This window comes from Cyprinus carpio, chromosome A1 (assembly GCF_018340385.1).
Source record: "Cyprinus carpio isolate SPL01 chromosome A1, ASM1834038v1, whole genome shotgun sequence".
NCBI classification, from domain to species: Eukaryota; Metazoa; Chordata; class Actinopteri; order Cypriniformes; family Cyprinidae; genus Cyprinus; species Cyprinus carpio.
The window spans coordinates 19195293-19213374 of record NC_056572.1 but is presented as its reverse complement, the minus strand read 5'-3'; the positions used below and the strand labels follow the sequence as shown (position 1 = coordinate 19213374).

At 36.1% G+C, this 18082-nt stretch overlaps 4 protein-coding genes and 1 long non-coding RNA gene across 5 annotated transcripts in view; 2 read left to right on the top strand and 3 right to left on the bottom strand.

The window, feature by feature from the left end:
• Positions 1-85: 85 nt before the first annotated feature.
• LOC109095818 (probable cysteine--tRNA ligase, mitochondrial) lies at positions 86-8821 on the bottom strand. The gene is given in 14 exon segments (XM_042756664.1): positions 86-347; positions 640-864; positions 4319-4414; positions 4550-4673; positions 4995-5133; positions 5242-5308; positions 5401-5468; positions 5607-5870; positions 7217-7297; positions 7412-7517; positions 7603-7674; positions 7826-7940; positions 8177-8227; positions 8327-8821. Coding segments are annotated over 14 exon segments (1710 nt in total). The 5' UTR covers positions 8572-8821; the 3' UTR covers positions 86-290.
• The window catches only part of LOC122145068, a 12820-nt gene continuing 1290 nt past the window's right edge, over positions 6553-18082 (top strand). The window contains exons 1-2 of the long non-coding RNA XR_006160099.1: positions 6553-6562; positions 10054-10056. This is a non-coding gene — a long non-coding RNA (uncharacterized LOC122145068). The remainder of the gene's footprint in view (positions 6563-10053; positions 10057-18082) is intronic.
• Positions 10570-11166, top strand: LOC109096104 (inhibitor of growth protein 1-like). Its single transcript, XM_042756647.1, has one exon. It carries the CDS (start codon positions 10570-10572, stop codon positions 11164-11166), a length of 597 nt encoding a protein of 198 aa, XP_042612581.1.
• LOC109096103 (ubiquitin-conjugating enzyme E2 A-like) lies at positions 11635-14144 on the bottom strand. Its single transcript, XM_019109778.2, has 6 exons — positions 13962-14144; positions 13692-13772; positions 13416-13441; positions 13233-13322; positions 12260-12348; positions 11635-12172 (listed from the first exon to the last, which is right to left on the bottom strand). The coding sequence occupies exons 1-6, from the start codon at positions 14003-14005 to the stop codon at positions 12044-12046; spliced, it is 459 nt and encodes a 152-aa protein (XP_018965323.1). The 5' UTR covers positions 14006-14144; the 3' UTR covers positions 11635-12043.
• LOC109096101 (ankyrin repeat domain-containing protein 10-like) overlaps positions 16106-18082 on the bottom strand; it is a 19738-nt gene continuing 17761 nt past the window's right edge. The window contains exon 6 of the mRNA XM_019109774.2: positions 16106-17023. Coding sequence (XP_018965319.1) covers positions 16641-17023 — 383 coding nt within the window. The 3' untranslated portion in view covers positions 16106-16640. The remainder of the gene's footprint in view (positions 17024-18082) is intronic.

The window sequence follows — 18082 nt, the reverse complement described above, 5'->3', positions numbered from 1 at the left end:
TGGAGGTCAGTAACGATCATTTCTGTATCAGAGTGGTTGAGAAATGTCCTTAGGTTCATCCTAATGTCCTTTACTGAGACAAATATCATACAAAAAGTAATTTAATTATAGGTTAAACTAAGAACAGAGATGTTGTATTAACAATTACAATCATTATCATCAGAAGCAAGCTGTGGTTATGATTACTGGTGGTCTTACACTATAGAACTAATAGTCTTTTTCAAGACTTTTCAGTTAAACTGTTACTTCTTTGAAGAGAAGAAAAACTTAGCAAGTGTAACAGTAAGTGGTTAATTCTTCCTTGTCTCTCCTCTTGTTATTTTCCATGTGGAGTTTGTGCCTCTATCCTGAAACCAAAATGAAATATTAGCAATGGAAACCTCAGATGTGCTTTCTCAGAAGGTGCAGGATGGTCTTTTAAGAGTTCAAGGGATCAATACATAATATGCTAAGGAAAATGTACTTTACATGGGTAGATAAATATAGTTTGGTGACTTAAGAAATCTCAGAATTACTTATTAATTGTGCCTTTGAGTTTTTAATTATAAAAACTTTTTACAGTGTACCATGCTTATATAATAACCATGAATTTTCCTTTAAAAGCTCTGCTGCACTTAGTCTAATAGGAAGAAATCTTACCTTAATGTGGACTCCAAGGGGTGCTAGATTATTCCTTAAGGCATCACAGACCTTCAGCAAGGGCACTCTGTCTGGCTGTGGATGCCTTTTCTGAATTTCAGAGCCAGTCTGGGGATTTTGTGAAGCTTGATCTTCCACAGAAAGAGCAAATTTACGAACCTTACTTCGAAAATGCACCAACTCCTCCACCACATTATTTAAAACTCCAGAGGAATCATGGACTTCCTAAGGAACACAGAGTAAAAAAGGATTTAAAAAGTTGCAGTGATTTAATTTTATGAAGAAAAAGGATGTCAATGCCTACAAAGAAGAAAATGTTTTGGTCATTTCGTTCTTGATATTTACATATATAACAGGTAACTCTACAATAAAAACTGCAAATTTCAAAACTCAAAACTATCTCCCCAGTTTAAAATATTAATTCTTTTTTCTACCCTTCTGAAACAGCCGGATATGAAATCAGGAGAATTGTGACGTCATGATTGTCCTCGACATACTCCTTAACATTTGTCATCCTCGTATGTTATCAAGTAGTGTTTTGAACAACTCAATCACAAATCAATCACAAAATCCATATTGCTCTTAAAGGGATAGTTCACCCATAAATGAAAATTAGGCAATGATTTACTCACCCTGAGGGCATTCTAGGCGTATCTGACATTCCTCTTTCAGACGAACACAATTTCAGTTATATTTAAAATTGTCAAGCCAAAGGCAACAGTGGAAAGGAACCAAAACTCCATCGGTGACAGAAATTAAGAAAAAAACCTTAGGAGAAACCAGGTGCAAGAATTATGTGCAAACATACTTGGCAATAAAGCTCTTTCTGATTCTGATTCTGATCAACATACTTCGGGTTACGGAAGTCGTCAGCAGCGCTGTACAGGACTTGAGAAGGATTTGTCATTTTGTTTTTAGACCATGAAATCAATGTCACCAAAGAAGTGTCTTGGTTGTGAGGGAAAGATAACCTTGTTCAGCTTCCCAAAGAACCCAGCATTAAGGGAACAGTGGATGCATAAGCCTTGACTCGATTCCATTACTTTTATGACTTTTACTTTTTAAAGAACATTTTGGTTGCGTACACTTTCAATGTATGGGCAAAAATTATAAGAGAATATTAAAATTATAACGTATTAAAGGGATACTCCACCCCAAAATGAAAATTTTGTCATTAATCACTTACCCTTATGTCGTTCCAAACACGTAAAAGCTCAGTTCGTCTTCGGAACACAATTTAAAATATTTTGGATGAAAACCTGGAGGCTTGAGACTGTCCCATAGAACACCAAGTAAATAACAGTGTCAAGGTCCATAAAAGGTATGAAAGTCATCGTCAGAATACTCCATCTGCCATCAAACATGCAATCTGGGTTATATGAAGCGACGGGAACACTTTTTTCATAAGTGGGAACACGTATGCTGTGTATGCTCTTCTGTGAAGGGGTGTAACGATTCATCGATATGGATCGATACATCGATACGATGTCTGATGATACGATGCATCGATGCCACACGTAAAGTATCGATATCTGTAGTATAAATAGGCACTGTCCACATTTTCACATAATGTCCGTCTATGCATTACCGCCAACGCATGCAATTCTCGCTCAAACTCGCGTATCAGGACTCGATATAAGGACTGCCCTTGCCCGAAGGCACAAGGTGAAGCATAAAAGAGGCTCTGGATTGTTGGTGGAACAGTTGAGCGCTGTGTGAGAAGTTTTCAGCGCACACGTCTGAAGCGTGTGCACGCACACAGACAGCAGCGTGAATACTAAATCGAGCTCTCTTCCGCTTTTTTGTGCATGGATGAATAAATACAGACAAAATTAAATCAAAATGCGCATTTTGACGAATATCCTAGTAAACACAGTCGTTATGCATATGTCTTTACGTAAACAGTTGAGAAAGAAAAGGCGTGTGTATCAGTATATTAAATATCAGTATATTATATCAGTATATTAAATCCGTGCTTCGTTCTTAAAGTGAAAGCAAACTAATAATAAATCTAATGCTGTCAAAGAAAAATACAAGTGCTCACGGCTCCTGACTAAATAACCGTTATAACATCAGAAATGGTTAATCTATATTTAATTTATAAAGTGAAGACTGTGCAGTTATTTTACATTTGATTAGCCTATTACATTTCTGTAGCGTACCTGAAAATGTATTTTTGACTGAGCTGAAAAACCTGAAAAGCACTGTTTATTGAACTTGTGTCTTTGTTGTATTGTAGTTATTTTCTGCTATTGCTTGTAATTTGGTTATCTGTAGAAAAGATTTTTAGAACTGAGCCCAAATTAGCAGCCAGAAATGTTTTTCCAATTGTTTATTTTCTTTATTATTTAAAAAAATGTGTAGGCCTATTTTCTTTGTTGTGAATGTCCCAACTGAGGTACAGAATGTAAAATCTTCTGATAAATGTTCTTTTTATATATTTTGGTTGCATTTGTGAGTTAATAAAAATGTAGATGGTTGTTTAAAATAGATATAAAATATAAAAATATCGATATATCGATCGATATACTCCTGTATCGAATTGAATCGTAATCGTAGAATTTTTTTGAGGTATCGGAAAATATTGTATCGCTGGGTATGAGAATCGATATCATATCGTATCGTGACGAACCATCCGATTTACACCCCTACTTCTGTGTCATCCGCACCACAAGGATGCGCTGTTTCTATGTGTGTTTAGCTTTGATTTGAAACAAAACAGCGCATCCTTGTGGGAATTATTGCATAAAGTCGTTATTTTTTTCTTCGCTTATAAAAAGTGTTCCCGTCGCTTCATATAACCCAGATTGCACGTCTGATGGCAGATGGAGTATTCTGACGACGACTTTCATACCTTTTATGGACCTTGACACTGTTATTTACTTGGCAGTCTATGGGACAGTCTCAAGCCTCCAGGTTTTCATTATGAGTATGTTTAATTGTGTTATGTATTTGATTGTGTTTTTTACAGGTTTGGAACGACATGGGGGTAAGTGATTAATGACAAAATTTTCATTTTGGGGTGGAGTATCTCTTTAAACCTTGGTGCCATTTTTGCCCCAAGTGCCCATTAATTTCCGCCCCTGATGTATTTCCTATATCAGAACATTTCAGAAATTGTTATTGAATGCCAAAGTATCTTGCAATCAACAATATCTATTGCCAACTGTTAAACATGGTTAGGGCTCGCAGGCAACTCACAGGAGTCTGACAATTGCTCTGCATGGTCATGTAAGTATTAAAATATATAAGAACATATAACAGATTTCAGTCAACACGTGAGAGTTCGTATAATGGCAGTTCCAAAATGCACTGATGCTGTTCAGAAGGAATGGAGTAGCCCGATTTCTTATATTACTTAATCCTAACATAAATTAGATATTTTATAAAATAATGAGATTTTAATTTATATGTATTTGAATATAAATGGTTAAATTGAATTCCTTCCTTCAATCTATACATCCATCCTTAAAGCTGCTTTGTGAAATTCCTGTGCCACAGGGTGGGAATGCTAATAATGACCATTTCAAAATGTGTTTCAGGAATATTTCCCTCGCGCAGCACTGTTCGGTCAAGCAGGCAGTCCTGCCTCTGTACATTACTGAACATTCAATCACACTTGGATTAGGTGAAGTATTTTAACATTAAAATACATTTGTTTTAATGTTTGATTTCTCACCTTTTTGTCCAATAGATCAACTCCAAAAACAGCCATGATTTCTCTGACATAGGACAGCATGGCTCCAAATACAGCAGGACACCTCGGCCCATTATTCTTCAAACACAAAAAGACTTTTTTAAATCTATGACTAATAAGTCTAAATATAAACATAAAATATCTAATTAAAGATGTACAATTTTGTATAATGACAAGAATGTGAGGCCTTGGTGACCTACCCAATGATGTTACCTTAGTAGCAGGCTGAAGCTGACAGTTGCCATGGTGAATGAGGCTCATAATGACATTCACAGCTTTTGGGGTGTCAAAATCATCAGCGAGTGCCTTCCGAACACTAGACTGTGTAGCAGACAACCTTGACCAAACAAGGACAGTGGAGATGAAAAGAAGATGGAGACAAAGGCGTTTTCATCATCAGCTCTTCTAGGTTACGTTCACACAGTCAAATGTTTAGGAATTATAAACGCATTTACTATGAGGCGTGATTCTATAATTGTTCTGTTCACAGAGTCAAGCCCCTTTTGTATTCTCAGTATAGCTGCAAATAACACTTGCAACCATACTGTTACAATGTCCTTTGCATGAAACAGCACATGTATAATCAGTCTCTGCACACTACCTTATTCATATCATTCTGCTGTTCAAAACGTATACCCTATATGTGATCTGTTTTTACCTCTCCCAGAGAATACCCTCCTCTATAGGCTGGCACTGTAAGTGGCCCTGCATGTAGGCCTGTGCAGTGTGGCAGAAGGCAGAGATGGTGGACAAAGTAGATCGGGCTTCATTCATGCTAGCATCACTATAGTCAATTGCTGGAAAGTTTAAACGAACCCACAGTGAATGTAAAATATATGCCCTTATTTGATGCAAAACTGCAGGAGTATTACTTTCAGGAGTCCTTTTCAGCATGCAACACATACCTGATCTGTATCTGGTCAGAAGACAAAAAAGTCGAAACTCATTAGCAGTGTAAGATTCCAGAAAATCCTAGATTATTAAGAGAGCTAGATTTAAAAAAAAAACACGATTATGTATTAATAATATAACATAATTTTACACTTATCAATATAACTTGTTACCTTTATAGCTACATAATTCTTCAAGGATTTTGACATCTTCTCTACACTTCCTTTCAAATGAAGATGCCCTGAAAAAAAGCTTTTATTAAATTTTCTTCCTAGACCCTGCAACAATAAAACTACATTTTCACAGATCCTATGTTACAATATGCGCCCTAAAATGTTACTACCAATACTACTTAAACTAGAAGACTAAAGGGCATTACCGGAGTGCAGGAAGTAATTTCCCCATTGTTCGCACTGATGATACGCCTCAGATTGGGCAATCTCATTCTCATGATGTGGGAAGGCAAGGTCAATTCCTCCAGAGTGGATGTCCAACTGGCTTCTAAACACTGAACTGGAGACAAGAGCAAACAAGTGTTTATGGATGTTACCATTGCATAATATGATTCTGTTCCATATTTTTTGGTGGGGTAAGATTTTATAATACATTCAAATGTGGTATGATACATGTACATTTCTGTTGCCTTTAATAAATGGGCAATACTGCTACATCTGCCATCCATTCCTCACCCATACAAAAAGAGCTTTGCAATTTTTCCCCCTTTTTTATACCTACTTCTGTAAAAATAAATTTGCATGGCTCCTCAGTGATAAAACTCAAAGGGAAAGGATGTGACGTGTGGCCAAGTATGGTGCCTCTATACTTGGAATTTGTGCTCTGCATTTTACCCATCCAAGTGCAAACACACAAACACCGTGAACACGGTGGAAGAGATCGACGTACATTCACTCCCCCCACCTACAATCCCTGCTGGTACCGAGATTCGAATCCACAACCTCTGGGTTACAAGTCAGACTTTCTAACCATTAGGCTACTATGACTAACTATTCATTCATGGTGGAAGAGTGAGTTCTGTGATCCTATGAACCTGGAAACGCACGTCTCATGAGGTCAATCACAATTTAATCAATATCCAATTTAAAAATAGGAAAAAAGGTTTTTATACATTTTGTCTCTCAAAATTATATTAAAAAAGTTTATTTACATTAGGCAAACTATTTGGTAAACTAGTAAAATAATCAACCATGCAAGCCCTAATTTAATTTTTTTTTTTTTTATAAAAACTGATTACATAACTGCTGTCACAAAGGGTCGTTTCAAAAGTTCACATGAATTTACGTGGATATGTGAACACATCAATAATTCTTGAAAACAGTTCTTGTACAGTGCATGACAGTGGTCAAAAAGGCTTTACAAAACCACTTTTGGATTAAGCTAGAGATGTATTTAATTACCACACCAACTTTGGTGTAAAAAAAAAAAAAAATAGTACGAAAGTCCTGCAGAATTTAGGTGGAGAAAAAAAATTCTGGACATTCTGGATTTATAGAGCAGTAAAATCACCGACTAATGTTTAAATTGCCTATACATACACATGATAAATAATTAATGTCCATACAGGGCTTAAAGAGCTACTGGAAACTGACTGAACTAATAATTCAGCCTTAAACTATGTATACACAGAGTAAATGTACCACTGACATCCATTCAAAATCAGACACAACATCAAAGCAATGCAAAACAAATACCAACACGCAGTGATATTTGGTTGAATATCACTAACCATTATTTAGGTTAGTTTCTTATACATTTTAATTATGAAAAAACAACTACTCTTATGTACAGTAATTCAAGTCCCTATAACATTTTTTATCATAAAAGTCCAGTGGCAAAACGTGTGCTTAAAGACTAAGGAAACTATCAAAATTTTTCTGTTACTGATGATGAAGACCTCCAAGTGTGTGTGTGTGTGTATATATATATATATATATATATATATATATATATATATATATATCGTAAACATACCCAGCTCCCCAACAATTCCTCCAAGGTTCACAAGCTTGCCATAGCGGTCACCAATTGACTGAGTGTCGAAGTAGACGTTCCCTGGATCAATAAATAATACTGGATGTTCAATTTAATTTATTATTCACTATAGGAAAAAAAACACTAAACAAGAAAGACTTGACCTTTAAATGTCAACAAAATAGAGAGAGGCACCTTGACTTGTGACATAGACATATCCATTTCCGATAATACGCTCTACAAAAGCTACAATCTGGGGTATGTTGTCTGTCACCCTCATGTATACAGCTGGAGGAAGAACCTGGACAAATGAACAAAGATCAGTCAAATATGTGCAAATATTTTAGACAAGATAAACACAAGACAAGAAAAAAGTAGCGATTTACCCGCAGTGCTTGCAAGTCCCTCTTAAACTCTTCCTCATGCATTCTTGCTAGGACAGTGGGTGAGATGTTCTGCTGCAAAAGATATCAAATAAAAAATTGTCTTACCAATGTCTTAAAATTTGTAAATATTTACATCCTTTTTTTTACATAAATGAATAATCTTGTATTTACTAAAAAAAAAAAAAAAAAAAAGTGAAACCATGTATTTTCAGTTGACACTTACCTCAAGGCTTCTTTGTATTATTTTATCATCAATGTCAGTGATGACCATGACGTGGATGACATTAATTTCAAATAAGGATAAGATCCTTTGCAGAATGTCAAATCTGACATATGAGCTGCATGCAAGGAAGAAAAAAATGGGATGAATAAAGTACAAATGTAATATAATCTAATACAGGTATTCAATTTTTGGAATCTGATCACACAATCCAGATTACAGTTACTTCAACAAAACGACTAAACCTACCACCTAAAATTAAAATTAACACTATTCTCTCAAAAATACTAAAATAAAACAGCAACAAACAAACTTCTTTCAACGTTCTGCACTTGATCAAGCAGAGAAACATACCACGCATGGCCGAGATGGGCATGATCATAAACAGTGGGTCCACAGCTATACCTGGAAGAGACAGAATAAGGTGTTATAGAAAGAAACTTCTCATCTAACTTCACATGTAAGAAAATCTCAACTGACGTTATGGACCACTGCGTGCCTTACCAGGTTGCAATTCTTTCTTGTGCCAAAACCAAAGGTTCTTTCTGCTTGGTCAGACTGTTGTAAGTCTTCACACCCGTGTCAAATCCCACTGGTTTTATCCACTTTCTCTCCACCCTGCTGCATATATTACAACTGGACAGCAATGATGTTTTTGTAACACCATTATGAATCCGATGCCCGATTCTAAAGCCAGAATTAAGCAGTCTTACATTTGTAATCAATGCTAAAGGAAGTCTCATTTTCATCTTACTACATTTGGTGGTTATAATAGTAAAAAAGATGACGCATAACCTTGACGATCAATATCTCTACACATTTTAACGTGGTTTCCGATATGGACTGATGACGTGTGACGATTATTAGTTCATAGTTTAATGTCCTCGATGTGTTTACACGATCTGTTTGTTTTCAGTGTCATCACATTGAATGTTCAGTGTTCACTGGTAAACTGGTACACTTTGACACACAGAGCTCTCTCGGTTGTGCTGCAGTGAGATCTTCTTCTATTACTTATTGTTTGATGGCGACCTTTAGGAGCACTGTCGCCACCTACTGTACTGAGCAGCGAACTGTACTTCTTACACGGGAGATTATCTGGCTCATAACATCTGTATGGATGCGATATTTTTCAGCGGCTTTGGATGTGATATATAATTAGATTATATTACATTTAAATACTCAAATAATCAGACTATAGTTACGTTTTGATTACATAATATTCACACAATAACAATAAATTAATCATAATTTATCGATTCACCCCAATTTCGTCTTTTTCATATTTTAAATTTTCTTTTCTAAAATAGCCTACCGCTCATAAACACTGTATTCAGAAATTCCAGTCACTACTCAGGTGGCTGTAACTACACAGACAATTTAGAGGGCATTTTTGACCACTGGATTTATAAAAATCATTTCAATTTTAAGAAGTGTTTTCTCAACATTTAACACTGCATCAACTACTGATGAAAACATTTTTTATTTGAATTATCATTCATTTGGTTGACCATGTTACTATGTATCTGGAAGGCTTTTGTACTGCTTTTGTCTTGCAAACAAAATAGGAAAGACATGATAGTGTTATACAATCTTGAGATGCATCATAAATTATTTTATTTTCTTCCCTTCTTTAGATTTTAATATTATATGGACTTCTCTGCTGACGTGAAGCTCAAAAGGTTATTTGCAAAAAATAAATAAATAAATAAATAAATTGTTTGTCTGTCTGATTTCCTTTTTACCACTGTATTAATTTCAGCTCAGATTTGCTCTTTTTTATACTGTCTGATGATTCGTTTCTTGAAGAGTTCATCTGATTCATTGCTTTGAGGGCTATTTGCCTGTTCATTCTGCACTTTTGCTTCTAATACATGTTTCACTTGACAAGATGCTATGGGAAAATGTTTGGTGTGGACTCTACCTTATGGATTTCATGAGCCTGCTGGGTGTGGACATCCTTCATACGCAGCGCTATCCTCTCCCCTGCAATAGCAACACTTCTGCTCATTTCCTTCTTGACATTTCCCAAACTCATGCTCTCCTCCAAATCATCACATCACTTTTTTCCCTGGCAAACAACAACAGTGTGTCCAATGCGCTGACAGTTACAACACAAAGGTGGGGTATTCCCATTCCAAGTAATTTGTGAAACATAGCCTCACCTTTAAAGGTAGATTGCTGACTTCAAAATGTATGACCACAGAGAAACTATGACATTTTAGCCAGAGCAAGTTTACCATTTATTTCATTTTATTTCCTTCATAGATAAGTGCACCCCTGTAATTACTCCACACTTTTTCATACTTAAGAGCAGCCAGTGGCTTCAGTTTTAGATCCTTTGCTTTTTGTTCTCATTACCAACACTTAGTCAAGACTCTTCCATTATGTAGGTTGCCCCTTTCAATGTCCCTATTTATTTTTCTATTGCTTTTGATAATTTGACAGGATGAATGTATTGTTCTGCTTGTTTTACAAACGTGATAACTTTGATTTCTCCTTCTTCACCATTGCTCACCATTCCTTGTTTTATATTCCTGGTTCTATTTCTATTGAACCTTTGTTTATAATAAAACTCATCACCCATGTTATTTCCTTTTTTTAATATATTACTTCTTGGAATTATATATTGAGATTTGCTCCATTCATCAAATTATCTATTATTTCCACCTATTTCAAGTGAAGTGTCAGTGATAGAAAATATGAATTTAGATACTTAAGATGTAGTGTAAGCAAGTCCGGTTTGTATGAAAATGCAGGAGCTGGGCAATGAGAAGATCCAACTTGCTAGTCAGATGGTGGAGATGTTGGAGAATCTTAGCCGGCAAGTAGACTGTCTTACTGAGCTTCTAGAAACCCGACATGAACCCCAAGAAAGCATGACAGCTACTACCATATCTTCTGTTATTCCCAGCAAGAGAAGGGAAGAGGAGAAAAGAAGAGAGAAATCCATTGGTTCCATAGAAGGTTGTCAGAAAAATATTGACACTCAGAAGAACGTCTCTATAGTTCACCATGATGAAGGGACTGGCGGCATTGTCAGGGAGAAGCAGAATAAAACCTCAAAGAAAAAGAAGAGGTCCAAAGCCAAAGCTGACAGAAAGCCTTCACCTACAGATCTACTTATTGATCCGAATGAGACTACTTACTGCCTGTTTGAGCAGGTGTCATTCGGGGAAATGGTTGGTTGTGATAATTATAAATGTCAAATTGAATGGTTTCAATTCTCATTTGTTGGGCTTAATCACAAACCCAAAGGGAAGTGGTATTGTCCAAAATGTACGGGAAACAGAGAAAACCATGCACAAAGCTTTGGAAAAAGCAAAGAAGGAGAGGGCATTTAACAGGTAGCCCATGCGGGCTGACCTCAAATAAAATAATAGTCAATCTCATATAGCATGTGGCTAGTGTATGAGTGTATCTTATTATAAAAATCTTTAAATAAATGTGTTTGAAAAATGTACTGCTCTTTAGACATTTAAACTTTATGTAAACAGACGTGACGTATAATGACCCAAAGACGAAAGCGGCAAGCTTGTATTTCCTGCGGTAACCTTCCAGTACCTATCTAGTAACACTATAACTAGCTTACCGTTGTGAATCGGCTAATGTACGAGATAGTTTTGAACACTGGCTGGTTATGTACTTGCTCAAAATTAATTTTGTATAATTTTCAACCAAAAAAAAAAAGTTGCAGTGACTGCAGCTTTAACAAATGTTTTTTCTTCTGTGGTTACAGCTACCATAAACAGTTTTTTTTCAGACCATATTAAAACAAGCAAAAAGTCAGTAGACTAATCATACACAGATCCTGTACATGAAAGTTAAAGTGTATTATTATAATATAGTACACGAGGCAATCAATAACACATGGAATAGAAAAACACCACACTTTCAGGCATGTAACAGATCACACAAAAACAGCATAACAGGATCATTAGTTCCGATTGGGGCATGGACAGTTCAAGGATGGCAGGTCAGCACCGTGTCCATTCAGTTTGGTTCTTCTTGAGACAAAAAAAGGCCCTTTGATATATCATAAAGTCCAGGTTTCTGGGCTGACACCATATATGTCACTTTTTGAACAGAAAATGACCAGGTGATATTGGCTGAGCACAAGTTCTCCAAGGGAAAAAGGGAAGGATTTAGATTAAAGTGCACTAGAACAATTCACTCAACTAAACTACAATCACACAAAGTTTTGTGCTCTGCAGTGTAAGGTCAGCTGTCCCTCCAGCTCTGCTCAACAATAGCAGACACACGCTTCTCATACTCCCGTTTGTTCTCCTGGTAAAGTTGAGCTGCTTGGCTGTTAGCCGGACTGTTAGGGTTTGGTTCATCAAGCAAAGACTGGGGGAAAACCAACAGGAAAACAAGCTGATCAAGCTGTGTTCTGATTTATGTTCATACCTATAATAGTAAAAAGTAATATTTTACCTGGATTGAGGTGAGAATTGATGACACGTCATAAGTTGGACTCCACCGGTTTTGTAGGATGTCAAGACATATGCTTCCATCTGCATATACTGAAGTGTCATTGGAAGAGAAAGGGGTTAAGGGAACAGTTCACCCAAAAATGAAAAATTGCTTAATATACTTTTTTTAATTTATTTTGTTTCATACTAGGAACAGATTTGGAGAAATTCTGTAAGACATCACTTGCTCACCAATAGATCCAGTGCAGTGAATGGGTGCCATCATAGTGAGAGTCCAAACAGTTGATAAAAATGTAATTCACACGACTCCAGGCTATCAATCAATGGCTTATGAAGCAAACAGTGTTTGTAAGAAACAAATCTGTCAAGGCATTAACTTCAAATCATTGCTTCCGACTAACATACAAGTCCATATTCCATTATAATGCTTCCTTTAGTCCATCTCCTGTTCAATTGCACATCAAAATCCACCAACATATTTATTTTAAAACTGTTTTTGCTTGTAAAAAATCTGTGTGGATTTCTCTCCTGATTCAGATGAGACAACTTTTTCACTGGAGGCAGCCATATTATTGATAAAGGACTTTGGCCAGAAGCAAAGGTTTGACGGTAAAACGTCTTTATGATGGATTTGTTTCTTACAAACACACAGCTTTTCACTTCTGAGGACTTTAATTTATGGACTGAAGTTGTGTGGATTACTAGATTAATAGCACTGTGATTACTATTATTGTGAGTTTTTTATCAGTTGTTTGGACTCTCATTCTTATGGCACCCATTCACAGAAGAGGATCCATTGGTTAAGTAAATGGTGTAATGCTAAATTTCTCCAAATCTGTTCCCATGAAGAAACAATTTCTGCAAATATTCATTTTGGGGTGAGGCATTCCCTTAATCATGTCAAGAAGACAGATTTTAAACGGCCATATTAATGATTCTGAATGACAAATGATAAACAAAAAACTAAATCTTACCATTAGGATGAAACATTTTTGAGATGAATCTGACTGTGGGTGGTTTGTTTGGGTATTCTTCTGTGAATTCTACAGTCAATTTAAATGTACCTATAACAAAAACGGGCTTAAAGCATGAATACACAATACATGTCTTGAATCACCAGAACTTATGGACTTCCAAGAAGTAATGTTTATATTTACCATCTTCAAAGGGAGTTCCTTCTGGCCTGTGAAAGCAAGAATGCAAAGTGGTCACATTTGGATAACCAATAATGCCACCACGTCATCTTTTGTTTCAGTTTCAGTGCTTGAAAACACACAGGCAGACTAGTCAAGACAAGTACCAAAGGACGGGGGTTTTATGCCATCTTAAGTGTTGACAAAATGCTTGGGTTTCAAAATAAAGAAACGCGAGCCTGTTAAGATGTTAAACTTGGTTTAGTCCACAGCAGAACCCTGCTCACAAGAAGTACTTACCCAAATATCACTGCATTCCATACCATGATATTGTTTTCTGACGGAGCACCGCTAACTCCAGCTGGAGGATCCTCTTGAAGTCTGGTGTGTTTTTCAAAACAAATAAGGGAGCCAGATTAGATTTAGGAAGTTTAGGTCCAAATAAACACAAAACAAACAACTTTCGAAATGTTTTCTAAATGTTTCTTCTCATTCTCCGGTCTTTAAAAGATAATGTTACATCCGGGTTTGGTAAACAACAGCTCCTCATATTTTGCTTTCTTGATTCACCTTTTAAAATCCCGCATGAGTCGCCTTCTTGCTGGAGTAGACATTGCTAAAACTGTAGAAGTGTTAGATGTGAATTTCTGTTGTAAAATTTACAATAATATGTGCTTCTCTCAAATGCTCCTCGACAAGAATTTGCTTTTCGGCTCAGCTCGGAGGATTTCAACACGGAGTACAGACGATACCACTGTCATATGTGTGGGGGTACAACATTATTAAACATGTATGGAACTTTGTTAATAATGTAGACTGCCGTTCAACAATAACTCTTGCCATTTAAATGATCTACAAATATAACATTTATGATTAAATTTAATATATGTATGTTGTTGTATTCAGTATATAAGTCCAGTTACATTAGTTAAAAATGCTGCCTCCTCTTTCTTTCCGAGGTATTAAATCGAAGATCCATGTGTTACAGGCGGGGCGCTGATGACGTTGTAGTAGGCCTTGCAGTAAAGGTCGATGCAGAAGAAAGGTGACACCCCTGTGTCTATGGTCTGAACACGTGAGACAGGAAACCGAGGTGGGCGTATCAGGTTCCCATGGGAACAGTTTGCTAATCAAATTTCTTCTTTTATGTACCACGACCTGTCATTCTATCAGACACTGCATGATGTATTTCAAAACAAAGTACATTTGAACATATATGCAGATATCCTGCACATATAGGCTATATATATATATATATATATATATATATATATATATATATATATATATATATATATATTTATATTTACAGTAGGAAGTTTACAAAATATCTTCATGGAACACGATCTTTATTTAATATCCTAATGAAAAAAATGTATAATCTTGACCCATACAATTTATTGTTGGCTATTGCTACATATGCCCATGCTATTTATGACTGTTTTTTTGATCCAGGGTCACACACACACACACACACACACACACACAATACCATACTACATATATATATATATATATATATACATATATATATATATATATATATATATATATGTGTGTGTGTGTGTGTGTGTGTGTGTGTGTGTTTTTTTTTTATATATATATGTATGTGTGTGTGTTTGTTTTTGATTTTGCTAAATGGTTGATTTTTAGAAGCTAAAACGAACTGGCTTTCACATATTAAACACTATAAAGAAGAATATGCCTCTTTTTCTGAGTGCATTACATACAAAATGTATGTCAGTGATGAATTGAGCGTCAGTGCCAAAGTGCCAGAAGTAGGCCTACATGTAAAGCCCGATTCGGACGGTAATTGTTTCTCATGTGGACGTCTGTAAAAATAAATTTACATATCACTTCAGTGATAAACTCATGGAGATGAGATCTATTCACAGAGGGGTGAGTTCTGTGATCCTACGAACCTGGGAACGCGCTGCTCACGTGACCAGTCACATAATTGTTTGCTGTAAATAAAATGAATTTTATTTACAACATTTATTCTTATTGTGTATAATGCACTTAAAAATACTTGTAAATGTATTCTTATTATTCCAAGCATATTTTATAATATATAATCCTATTTATTTGATTATTTAAATCTCCTGTTTTAAAAGACGCGCTATAGTTGTATATAATTATACGCGATATAGTTATGTAGCCTATATATCCGTTTATAATACACATTTTAAAACTGTACTGCATACCTGCTGCTGCCATAATAAAGACCCATTTCGAATGTTTGCTTGCTTTTCTTCTCTTTCTGCTCCCAGTCGCTGTGAGCAGTTATGAAGTATTGCTCATATCAGAAATAAATATGTATGCAAATTACACCAAAGTACAACAGTTAACGAAACTTACGGCGTTCGGGAGTGCTCAAAAAGGGTTTAAGCACTGAATTTTGAATCCATTTCTTCTTGTAAACTCAGAGATGTGGATTCGGACGGCAATTAAATTACCACACGACCTCGGTGTTTGTCAAGAAACAGTAAGTAATTTGGCCGGGGATTCTTACGGGGGTGCTGAGAGAAAAACGCCGACATACTGGATTCGGACGGCAATTAAATCACCGACTACCCCCTGTAAATGGTGAAAATCATTTACGTCCCCCTGAGAAACAATTACCGTCTGAATAGGGACTTTGCTTGTACTTTCAAAATGAATGCATCTATACTTCATAAGAACTGGCTATATTATTAAGTGGCAATGAAAGGAGCTTCTTTTGATATTTTTTAATTAGAACAAAGGGTACAAAGATAAAGGAATGTTACACATCTTAAGCTTTCTTTTTCTGAAAACAAAACACTGTTTAACAGTAAGCATGTCAGCTTCGCTTCTCAGAAAAAAAGAAAAGAAAAAAAATCATCAAAACAATCATATACAAAAGTCTCCTTTTTCAAAAAGCTAGTATTCATTGGCACAAAACTACAAACTCAGTTAATCCACATAAAAATCTACTTCTTGCACAACTTAACACTCTAACATTGCATTAAAGGGCAAAAAGAAATGCACCCAGATATCTAGGCTGAGTTCAAACACATACATACATATAATAAAATAGAGTCATTAGCTCAGATATAAAATGCAATACAATTTCTCCCTTTTGGTAGAAAGACTGTCCCCTTTATCAAAAAGAAAATCCAAAAACAAAACAGCCTGCGTTAAGGTGCAAGATAACCCCTCAGTTTAAGGCGGATAGTGCTGCCATCAATGTGACCACTTGTAATCAAATGGACGGAAATCATTTTCACTTTATGATCCATGGAACAGCTGCACAGCACTGAGAACTTCTTGGTCACAGTGCTGCTCTAACTTCAAGATAGTGCTGTGCTCCTGACAGCTGCTAGCATCTTCCAGGTCCTCTGCCGTATCTCCAAAGCCATGGTAGTGTCCATAGTGCAGATGTTCACCGGAGTCAGGCAGGAACGCACCCCATGCAGGCCGGTGAGATACACAGCTGCTTGGGCTACCATTGAGGTGCAGTGAGCCACACATGTCCATTCTTGACTCAGCTGGAATGGTCTCGACCCCATTGAACTGGGACTGATTGCACTGCCCATTTGTGGCGAAGCTGTTGATAGTGAAACTGTTCTGCTGCCCATGACCATTCCTCAAACCTGTGGCTATGGCTTCATCTGTCATTCAAAACAAGACATGCGTCAGAAAGTGATGAGCACATGGTCTTGATTACACATAAACTTGGGCCAGACCAGAGAAACAAAACATGTACCCAATACATTCTCGTAGATCGATAAACTGCATTTAATTTTCCATATGAGCACTTTTTTGCTCATACTTCAAATGTACAATATGTCATCTTGTTTTTAATCAACTATTATTATAAGTCAACACACACACACACTGTACTCTTCCAAATGGTCACAAGTGAGAGTTTGAACACCTAACTGCAAAAGTCAGCAGTAAGAATTTTTTTTTTTTTACTCATAGAAACCAGAAACGCCATCAAAGTGTTTCAAATAAACAAGCAGATTACACATTAAATATTTTTAATATCTTTAAAATAGAGGATGGAAGCACAATTACTTAGTAAAATATTAACCAATTCATTCATTAATTTGTAAATAGGACATGAAATATCCTAAAATCAGTTAATGCTTTCATTGTGAAATATATTGCTGGGAGATTCAGAAAATATAACTATTACATACAAGCCTACTGTACAATATTAAGCTAACAATAAGCTACTTTTACAAAATGTACTCAGAATTACCATGTATAGATAATATGGCAAAAATTCATGGATATAAGCCAAGAAAACTAGCACCTCTGTACATGTATTTATGTATTATTTTAGCTGGTGTGTCTTTGCAAGTACTGGTAAAGTCTGTTATTTAAGTCAAGTGTGTGCATACTTTGAAAATAAATGTCAGCTTCTGAAACCCGAACATCTCACCCCAACTACGTTTAGATTGCAGATATATCAGCAGCCTGAAAAAAAGTCCAATACAAATATACTAGCTAAATAATTGGCATTGACAGTTTGTTGATAAACCTGGGGAAACTGGTTGATGGCTTGGCCCTCATAAATAAGCATAAGAGTTTGTCCATAGCCAGGGGCCAGGAACAGAAGTCATAGATGTGGGCTCCAAGATTTTTTGGGTGGGAGAGGGGTTCCTCAAAGAAACACTGTCCTCATGATGTTCAAGGTCAATAGATATTGGTGGAGAAGGTCC